We start from the raw sequence: 11,188 nt of genomic DNA, 5'->3' as shown, positions 1-11,188 counted from the left end.
AATTATTATTATTACTAAAAGAGAATTTTATTTAATAAATAATAATAATAAAAATACATAGTGCAAAAGTGTAGTTTCGATCCATTGCAATCGATTAATCTGGTCTTTCTATCGGTTATCGACAGAGCTTGGCTTCTTCATGACCTCTGCCTTGTTTACATAACATCAGCCATTGACAGTGGATAAGGAAGTACAGAACGATTTTTACAATGGCGAGAGATACTGCTACAATCACTTTAATTAAAGCTCTTGGGTGAGTGGCTCTCAAATCAACAGCAATTTAAAAACGTTTTATTGTTTTCAAGATAATTACACTCAAAACTTTTGTAATATTTCATAGGTATAAAAGCAGAGATTGCTTGAAGGAATGTAAATGTGATGAATTACCTTGCCCTCTGCTCACCTGGTTGATCTCAGAACTAAGAGCAAATTGTCCTGATATTCCAGGTAACCCAACAGAGACCTACACAGATTACACACTTCCTTATTTACTAACTAATTTCATCTCTTTTTAGTCGTTTGTGATGAGTGAATAAGGGATTACAGTGTATCATATTTAAGTCATTAAAAATAGTATTTGAATGAATAGACTTTTAAATCTGATAATAATAATTTATATTTAGCTTTAAATTCTAGGCCTGGGGTACAAAAAGTCCTGTCCATAAAACAACATTTTGCACAGCTTTAGTTTATCCATCATTTTTTAATATATTTATTATGGATCAAATGTAACTGTGCTTCAGCACGGCGTGTTGGTGGAGCAGTTCTGGTCGGAGAGATGAGGGAAGTGCTGAAGGAAATGTCCTGTCCTCAGAATGCACTTACAACAGAGCACCTCAGCCCACTTCTGTTGTTCAGAGTCACCGGTAAGGTAGAGAAGTGATAGTTTATCTCACTGCGTTTTTGTGCATTTTTAGGATTTTCTGTGAAGAGTTACTGTACTGTACATATTTTCATTTCATTCACAGAGTATTTGGTGTCGGAGTTGGCGGCAACACGTGTGCTGATGTACAGAGAGAGTCATCCAGAAGATACAGAACAGAGCTGTGAGTCAAAGGGCAAAGAGCAAAGAAAAGGGGAAAGTCTTAACGTGGGCAATAAAGATGAGCAACAGGAAATCAGTCCAGCACAAGATGATAAAACTAATTTGAAAGAAGTAAATAAAGATCTAGCAGAACTCTTTCAGACTCTTGGCTTAGAAACATCCTCTCAGATAAGTGATGCCTGTGCAGAGGTAAGAGTCATCACCAGTGAAGGAATAGGAATTATTAGTCATTTTAATCTTAATTTTTTTGGTGATGTCTGACATATGTGTCCTTTATTCAGGTGGAGTCACGGCTGACATCACTTCCAGAAGGTAAAATGCCAGAAGCATTATTGAAGTCCAGTCTGAACTCTGAGCAATGGGTATGTATTAAAGTGAAATGGTATGTGCACATCTGAACAAAACAAACTAACAACATACTTTAGAGCAGGAGCACGACCAAAAATGGATTATTTCTATTGATTCATTATATTTTCCGTAATTGCTGTATTGTTTGTTGTTTATGCCTACTCAGGTGTATGTATGTAAAGGCATTTGTGAAAAATTGCTAAAAATGTACTCACAGTCAGACCATTCAAGTCTGTTTTTTCATCTGAACAGATTTGGAGAGATTTAGCATTACATCACTTGCTCAATAATAGATCCTCAAAAGTGAATGGGTGCTGTCAGAATCATAAGAGCTGATAAAAACATCACAATGATCCACAATTAAACCACATGACTCCAATCCATCAATTAATGTAAAGTGAAAAGCTGAATTGTTTGCAAGAAACAAGCCTTTGAACCTTTGCTTCCGGGCCATACCAGTCCATAATCCATAATAATACTTCCTTCATTGAAAATGTTCATCCCCTGTTGTCCTCTCCCATCTAAATCCACAGACATATATTGTTTAGAACTGTTTTCACTTGTAAATGGTGCTATCTCTTCTGATTCAAGGCTTTTTTTTTTTTTTTTTACAAAATTTTAGTCATAAGCAATGGGTTGACATTAAAAACATTATATTGGTGGTTTGTTTATTACAAAAACAATGTTTTTTGGGTTCACACAACATTAATTAAAAGACTGGAGTTGTGTGGATTACTTGTGGATTACTGCAATGTTTTTATCAGTTCTTTGGACTCTCATTCTGATGGCACCCATTCACTGCAAAGGATCTGTTGGTAAGCAAGTGACACAATGCTAAATTTCTCCAAATCTGTTCTGATGACAACTCCTCTACATCTTGAATGGCCTGATGGTGATTACTTTTTCAGCAAATTTATATTTTTAGGTAAACTATTCTTCTAAATATTTTAAAGTTGTAATTTTTTTATGAACACTGAAAAGGCCAAAACATTGTTTGTCTTGTATTTAACTAGCAGAACTGTGGCAGTGTGCTGCCCTTTTGTTTTGTTTTTCCATATATTACAGAGTCACACTGACCTTTTATATAGACCAGAAGTCTTTTCCAGGACAAATATTTTCACATTAATTTTTTTTTCACTCTTAGGAAAAGATTAATGACATCAACCGAGCTCTCTGTAAGGATTCTGAATGTCGGCGCCAAATGATGATCAAGCGTTTCCATGTCACACTACAATCCTTTACTTGGGGAGAGAGGGGAAATGTACTAAGATTGCATCTTTTGCTAACCTTCGAGCATGTATTTTGTAATAGGTTTCACTGAGCAAATTCTCTCTATTTTCTTTCAAGGAACGCAGTGCTTTGCTTTCTTCCATGTCACCCTATACACCTTCTCTTGAATCCTCCATCTCCATCGCTAAACTGTTGGCGGCCAGAGAGGACGAGTCTCGCATCAGGCCAGTTAAAGCAGGGCCTTCAACAGCAGTTCACAAGGTGCCGCTCTTCAACGTTTTGCATCTAATAATACATTCAATTTGGCAATTTGCATAAGATTTAATAAGGATTTATACACACAACATTTGTTTCTGCAGGTGCTGATGGGCAGTGTCCCAGACAGAGGGGGGCGTCCAGGAGAGATCGAGCCACCGATGCCCATCTTCACCAAACGCAGCAAGGGAGGAGGGAGTCATGAAGGGAAAAGACGAGAATATTCAGGAAAGAAGAATAAAAACAAACAGAATTAGAATTTGAAGGTGTTTTTAGAGCTAGTTTTGTAACTAACACAACACAACAAAAGAGCTTTATGTTAAAAGAGGGCAATATTTCCCATTGGAATGAGACATAAATGATCATGGACTGTTAAAAATAAAAAATAATTCTTTTTAATGTTGCAAATTACTTAATGCACTTAATGCATTTCATTTGATGAACAAAAATATGATAAAATCATTTCAGTGAAATGTATAAATATGAATGGCTAAAAGCTGTATTTAGTTGATAAAATTATTAAAGTCAATTATGTTTCCTTTGAAACCGTATTTTCTCTTTTAACTCTCTTCTCCTTTTTACATTACCCATTTTATGTTATTTATGTATTTTTACATGTGCATTTTTAAGTAGTTGTTGGCATGGTATATTTCAGGCAATGAGGTCAATGTCCTTCTGTGTGGCATGCTATATTTCATTAAAAACTATTTCAACTTTCTTCTAGATCTTTGTATTAATTAAAATACATGGTCTGTGGACTCTTTAAGATTTAAATTACATGGCAAATTTGTGTTGTTATTAGTTGTGCTGTAGATAGTTGTAAAATGAAACACGCACATTTATGTTATTATACATGTTCTATATTTATAGTCTTAAGGTTCATATTAACCACCCCTCTGCGGTTTTATATCGCAATGGAAAACTTGAATGGTAAGATGGTAACACATAGAACACTTAGAGATAGAATTTTTATAAATATTTGTCCTATAATATTCTTTAATACTAGTTTTGGGAATCTAATACCAGTGACACTGGATTGCAGTCTTTAGTTTTTAACAACACTCAATGGTGATTGATAAGTAAAAGTGTGTATTAATCGTCATGTGTAGCTTGAAGCTAATTGTAGCTATAATTTCCTTTTTCATTTTACTTGAGTTACCCAAGTATGATTTTATTTCATTAGGTATTTTATCAAAAGAAATCACATAATTTTGTAAGATTTTTAATTATAGTAATATAATGAAATAATCTAAGGGATGCGGGTGGTCAAGCCATGTAATGCCAGAGAAAAGTAATGTCAAAATGTACACATCTGTGTTTAGATCACCTTTTCTCCTGACAAAATCAGTGTAAGAGCAATATTTCCATCCCCTGTAAGGTTTTGCATGCTTCCAAGCTTTCCTGATGCACTGGTGAAAACTTATTGGATTGTTGGATTTCAAATCAGTAGTTGAGGCAGCAAAAGTAACTACGTAACTAGCTGTTTTATGGATGATTACTGTAATATTAGTACTGAAATCTTTTTAGTAATTAGTTACATTACTAGTTTTCTGCAAAATACGTTTGTGTTAATAACTGGAGTGTTTGGATTAAGACCACTGATCTATAATAATATTTGACGGTAATTTGTTTACTGTAGAATTATTAGTCAAAAGAGCATACCATTAGTTTGATAGAACATCACATATTAGCAATTCTGACACTTACCACCACTAGATAGAGCTGTGAGCTCACAATATCAGCGACGCTGGTCCACGTTTGTTCACATTTAATATAGTTTTTCCTTATTAAATGTTGTATACATTAAAAAGTAGTACATTTGATAAATGAGATTAAGATGCTATAGTCACAGCAGCACAAAAGCTGTTGAAAGGTAGATGTTGAAATCACATGACCATTCGGATACTCTTCTTCTATTCATGCTATATCCTAACCAAACACTATAGAATAAGCCTTAAAGGGACTTTGATCTTAACTCATTTGGCTAATATCGGATAGCGAGTTTCTGTAATGACACTAGTAACTGAAAACTTAACTTTAGCTTTATGCTGCCAAGTGCTGTGCCTTCTTGATGTGGCCAGACGGGCCTCTCGTTTCGGCATGGCTTCACCAGTCCTCATTCAGCTGGAGCAGGAGATAGAGGAGGAGATTCGAGAAGAGATGGAGGTCTTCCCTGCTCGGCTCAAACCACAGGGACTTGATAAACATCCAGAATCTGGATGAGATGGTGCTGTATCAAAGAATAAAAAATTCACATAATGTTTACTGATGTGTTGAGGGCATTGCTTTTTAATTTAGAACACAAAACCCACTGTTATTCAATGGATTTGGCATGCAAGAGGATGCCTTGGAAACAAGGACACCTAAAGGGTCAAAGCTGAACCTTCATCTATACCTATAAGATTCATGCCTCTTTTTACCATTTCAAATGAGTTGCAGACAGAAAAAAGGATGGCAACATTGAATTCGACTGTCATTTTGATTTGTGGCTCTCCTCACTGATTTATGGAGGCTCTAAAAGTGGCAGGTAACATCTGCTTAGGATACTCTGTCAGGGGTGTGTGGGTCATGCCAATAACGTTTCTGAGTTTATGTGTGTGTGCAGGTCCAGCTTCTGATAAGCCGATGCACTTGCCCATCCCAGTTCCCCATGGTGAAGTTATCAGAGGGCAAATACAGGGTTATAGGCTCCAACACACTCATATTTGTGCGGGTACTGTTTATAAAACCTCTTTCTGTCAACTGATCATTTTAAGCGCTATTTTTGTTCTAGCATAGACAAGCAAAAATATGTGTTGATCCATCATTGTCAATCATTTTTAAAGCTTTGTTGAAAAGAAATGGAAGAGTTTTTTTTTTGTGGAAATGATAACAAGAGATAAATGGCTCAAACCAACTGCAGATGACATTTGCTCATAAAGGTGTCTGTGTGAATAGATTTTAGGGAGTCCTGTTATGGTGCGAGTGGGTGGAGCATGGGACACCCTGGAGCACTATCTTGACAAACATGATCCCTGCTAGTGCACTTCTCTCAGTATGTGGATACGCACACAAACATACCTACAACCACCTACAAAAATTAGCATCAGAAATGATACAAACAGTGAAAGATTTGTGGTTGTTTACCGTGTATCTCAACCCAAACATATTTGCCTGAACTATCCATTTAAGATCGGTTTGGCATTATGAAGTACATTATAAGACACTGTAATGGAAGCATGCCTATGCCCATTATTTTTTGTATTATCCATTTCATACACATAGATCATATTAAAAGAGCTTCTTTAAGCAACTAAATTAGTATTTCCTCTATTTTTTCTCTTTCACATATACAAATGTACATCAGTGCATAAATTGACCACATGTCCATGAGATCAAAGAGCGGTTAACCACAACACAACCTGATGGCCAGTCAACTCTTATGCTAAGCTGAACTCAGTCCCCACTTCACCCAGTTTTCTGGACCCCTTCAGCTGCCTGCAGAGCCCAGAGAGGAAAGCCCTCTCCCCCATGCTCCTCTTGTTCCCCTGACCCTGAACATCAGCCTTCCCACTGGAGAAACAGTCCCTCTCCTAACAAGTAAGTCTCCCATTAGTGTAAGGTCAAAGGTTGTCAGCTAACATTGATGTGAAACACAGAGACTGCTTTATTGATTGGATCATAAAATGTTGGTGTTTCAGACCACAACACACTCATACATGAATTCTAGTTTGTTAATCGGTACCAAATCAGTTGAACTTTTAGCATTTGAAAATCCACAAATCTTATTGACAAAACTGTGAATAATTCATTAGTGCAAATGCTAATTTTGACCTTTTTTTGACCAAAGGTTTTTATAAAAATAACTGGATCTTCCAGTGAAATGTCAGACTCCAAACATTAAGTCCAATTAAATCTCGTAAACATTCATTCAGATCTGCCATCCAATCAACAAAAAAACAAACCAAGTCTCCTCTCAAATTTTTGTCTTTTCCAAAAATCCACTTCACTTGTATGTACAGTGGGTACGGAAAGTATTCAGACCCCTTACATTTTTCACTCTTTGTTATATTGCAGGCATTTGCTAAAATCATATAAATTATATATTTTTTCCTTATTAATGTACACACAGCACCCCATATTGACAGAAAAACAGAATTGTTGACATTTTTCCAGATTTATTAAAAAAGAAAAACTTAAATATCACATGGTCCTAAGTATTCAGACCCTTTGCTGTGACACTCAATATATTTAACTCAGGTGCTGTCCATTTCTTCTGATCATCCTTGAGATGGGTCTACACCTTCATTTGTTATTATACTGATTGGACTTGATTAGGAAAGCCACACACCTGTCTATATAAGACCTTACAGCTCACAGTGCATGTCAGGGCAAATGAGAATCATGAGGTCAAAGGAACTGACCGAAGAGCTCAGAGACAGAATCGTGGCAAGGCACAGATCTGGCCAGGGTTACAAAATATTTCTGCTGCACTTAAGGTTCCTAAGAGCACAGTGGCCTCCATAATCCTGAAATGGAAGACGTTTGGGACGACCAGAACCCTTCCTAGAGCTGGCCGTCCAGCCAAACTGAGCTATCGGGGGAGAAGAGCCTTTATGAGAGAGGTAAAGAAGAACCCAAAGATCACTGTGGCTGAGCTCCAGAGATGCAGTCGGGAGGTGGGAGAAAGTTGCAGAAAGTCAACCATTACTGCAGCTCTTCACCAGTCGGGGCTTTATGGCAGAATGGCCCGACGGAAGCCTCTCCTTGGTGCAAGACACATGAAAGCCCCCTTGTAGTTTTTAAAAAAAACGCCTGAAGGACTCTGGTCCGATGAGACCCAATATAGAACTTTTTGGCCTTAATTGTAAGCGGTATGTGTGGAGAAAACCAGGCACTGCTCATCACCTGTCCAATACAGTCCCAACGGTTAAGCATGGTGGTGGCAGCATTATACTGTGGGGGTGTTTTTCAGCTGCAGGGACAGGACGACTGGTTGCAAACGAGGGAAAGATGAATGCGGCCAAGTACAGGGATATCCTGGATGAAAACCTTCTCCAGAGTGCTCAGGACCTCAGGCTGTGCCAAAGGTTCACCTTCCAACAAGACAATGAACCTAAGCACAAAGCTAAAATAATGAAAGAGTGGCTTCACAACAAATCGGTGACTGTTCTTGAATGGCCCAGACTTAAACCCAATTAAGCATCTCTGGAGAGACCTGAAAATGGCTGTCCACCAACGTTTACCATCCAACCTGACAGAACTGGAGAGGATCTGCAAGGAGGAATGGCAGAGGATCCCCAAATCTTGTTGCATCTTTCCCAAAAAGTCTCATGGCTGTATTAGATCAAAAGGGTGCTTCTACTAAATACTGAGCAAAGGGTCCTAATATTTAGGACATGTGATATTTCATTTTTTCTTTTTTAATAAATGTGCAAAAATGTTAACAATTCTGTGTTTTTCTGTCAATATGGGGTGATGTGTGTACATTAATGAGGAATAAAATGAATTTAAATGATTTTAGCAAATGGCTGCAATATAACAAGGAGTAAAAAATTTAAGGGGGGGGGGGTCTGAATACTTTCCGTACCCACTGTACTACACAATATGGAAGAAAACTGCCATTACACTTCTATCACTTCTTCAAAAACATTGCGGCTTGAAAAAAAAAAAAATTTAATATAAATTTTGAAATATGATTGGCTTAATAAAAAAATCTTCAGCAGGCATGTAGCTGGCTAACAGGATGAAAAAAATCCACTTGGATTCTCAGACACATTACTTGTCATCTGAGGTTTGAAAACCCCAACAATAACAATACCCAGAGTCTTAGGAATTAACATAGCAAGACAGAGTTTGTGTGCAAGACAAAGACAGAGAGAGGGACTGATTTTTTTTAAATTTACGACTGAGCATGCCCCTTCAGCAATTAAACAGTCACCACGAAACAAACTTGTTCTACTTCATTATGACATGTCATTAGCAATGTCACTTTTTAGCAAAGACCTTTTTAAGCATGTAATTATTTCAGATTTTTATTACCATAGTCTTTACCATACACACATTTAACGACCCCCACATTTAATGTTGGCTATTGAATTATTGTATTAAAATTAGTAGAGTAACAAAAGGAAGAAATTAACATTTATGCTTCATTGAAGAAACTGACCATGTTAATGTTGTACATTCATTTGTGTGGTAATGTATAGTAACATGAGGGTTTAAACTGCTGTTTTAATCAGTAGTTTGCAACCATCATCATAAATGACTGCATCACTGAAGTTATAATCTGAATAACTCATGCTAATACCAGATGTTAATGGGACCAGACAATATTAGGCGTGGTCCTGCAAATAGTTTGTTTTTTAAAGTACGTCCTCAAAATGTCCATTTCATCTAATCTCTTCTGATTAGGTAAAATGGAATTTGGAAACTACCATATGCTTAATCATGAATATTTGTGTCTCTAAATACATGATACTATTAACAGCTGCTGAGGAAGCACAGACTCACTGACACAGACAAGGTTCTGTGTGGGTGTTTTTCCAGATTAAGAGAGAGACAGAGTACACCATCTTGTGTGTACACTTTTGTTGACAGTAAAGACAGCTTGAGAACAAACTCCTCCAGAGGTAGAGAAGCAACATGGACGTCACCAACACCTCGTCTCAAGGGGAAAAGTCCCCCACGGGCCACCCATCATCTTATTACACCACAACCTGAGATACAGCATCCTCAATCCCCTCTAGTCCTTCAGAGGAACACCAATCAAATCCAACCCCAGCAAGTGTCTGAGAAGAATCTGGGACAACATGGACCAAATCACGGTTTGTTTCCAAACTGAGACAAAATTCCACACTTGTATTAAAAGGACAAGAGGACCAGGACAGAGCGCACCTTGTCTCAGACACACAAGAGAGTCCAGGTAGGACCTTTCAGAGTCCTCCTAGAAATACACATTCATGTTCTGAACCTCCAGAAATCACAATCCATGAGCCAGAAGACAATGGGAGTCCACATTTCATCCGTACCTTTCTCCTTTTAAAGGGCTAATGGGGGACATTTCAGAAGCACCTAGAACACCAGCTAAGATCTCTCAAGAAGAGTCCCCAGTTCCCAAAGATTTTCTGGATGTAAATGAATAGGCCATCTTGAACAAAGACCAGATAGATCAGTCAGCAAAAAGGTATGGCACGTGGCTCTACTAGTGCTGAACATTGTGCAGTCTCCTCACATTAACAGCCCACGAAATCTTCCAAAAGATTCCTTGATTCTCAGAAGTCTCAAGGACATTTAATAGGTGAAGAGGGAGGAATTGAGAAAAGTTATCTCTCCACTCCTCCTCCTCTTAGCCCTGCTCAGAAATCCATCCTCTATAAGAGCCTAGAAGAGGAAATCTTGTCCAATCTACAGCAGCTAAGTGTTGACCCAGAAACTAGCACTAGCTCTGATGAGCAGAACCACGAGAATCCAAACAATTCCAGAGAGATCCCATCTGACCACAGTAAAAGCTCTAACAGATCAGCTAGTCTTGATCGGGCAAAACCCAAGAGTGGAAACGGCTTTTGATGCAGTCATTGCTGAACTCTCTGGTGGCCAAAGGAAGCTGGAGAAGGTGTCAGTTGAGAAGTGAGTGAACACTCTTCAGGGTCTCAGAGGCAAAGTGGAGGAACACACCTTAAGGTCTCTAAACCTTATATGACCACTTCTTGGTCCTCATTGGGATCCATTATGGATACTGCTGAACTTGACAACTCCAATGCTGAGAACAAAATTCCTCATGGAAAAGGATCAAGTTTACAAACTTAATGGGTAGAAAAGCAGAGGAGTTCTTCGTTCAAACAAAGGAGATCCTTAAGGAAGCCAGAGAGAGTCCCATCCATATTTAAGCTAAAACTAAGACCCTGTGTGCGACCGAGACGTGACCACTGTCACAGTGTCTGGGTTGTTGTTCCCTGGGGTTCCACTAGATGTCCTCCTTGCTCACGGTGTCTGTCACCAGATCACTTCCTTCTCCCTTATTTGGTCACCTTCCTCCTTGTTGTGTAATTGATTGTCCCCCACCATTCTCTTGTTCCCTCATTATCCTTCTGTCTATTTATACCCAGTCTGTCTTAGTCTGTGTTACGGAGTCCTTGTTTAATGTCAGAGTATTATTCATGTCCGTCAATTCTTGCCTTGTCTTGCCTTGTGTTCGTGTCTTGTTTATGTGGATTGATGTTTTGGTTCCGGAGCCAGGGCACAGACAGTCTAGAGTCTAGTCAGATTCCCGTGGACTCTCCGGAGTAGGGTCAGGTTCCGGTGGACTCTCCGGAGTCAGGTCAGGTTCCG

At 38.3% G+C, this 11,188-nt stretch overlaps 1 protein-coding gene and 1 pseudogene across 1 annotated transcript; both read left to right on the top strand.

Annotated features, from left to right (window-relative positions):
• The first annotated feature begins 130 nt into the window (after positions 1-130).
• LOC127995940 (protein FAM98B) lies at positions 131-3,601 on the top strand. Its single transcript, XM_052591909.1, has 8 exons — positions 131-253; positions 341-447; positions 744-866; positions 969-1,234; positions 1,327-1,407; positions 2,538-2,654; positions 2,741-2,884; positions 2,983-3,601. The coding sequence occupies exons 1-8, from the start codon at positions 210-212 to the stop codon at positions 3,133-3,135; spliced, it is 1,035 nt and encodes a 344-aa protein (XP_052447869.1). The 5' UTR covers positions 131-209; the 3' UTR covers positions 3,136-3,601.
• A 191-nt stretch (positions 3,602-3,792) lies between these two features.
• On the top strand, positions 3,793-11,111 carry LOC128014955 (GAS2-like protein 2A; annotated as a pseudogene).
• The last annotated feature ends 77 nt before the right edge of the window (positions 11,112-11,188 follow it).

This window comes from Carassius gibelio, chromosome A5 (genome assembly GCF_023724105.1).
Source record: "Carassius gibelio isolate Cgi1373 ecotype wild population from Czech Republic chromosome A5, carGib1.2-hapl.c, whole genome shotgun sequence".
Taxonomy (NCBI): Eukaryota; Metazoa; Chordata; class Actinopteri; order Cypriniformes; family Cyprinidae; genus Carassius; species Carassius gibelio.
Note: the sequence above shows the minus strand (reverse complement) of the source record. Positions and strands in the feature narration are given on the sequence as shown.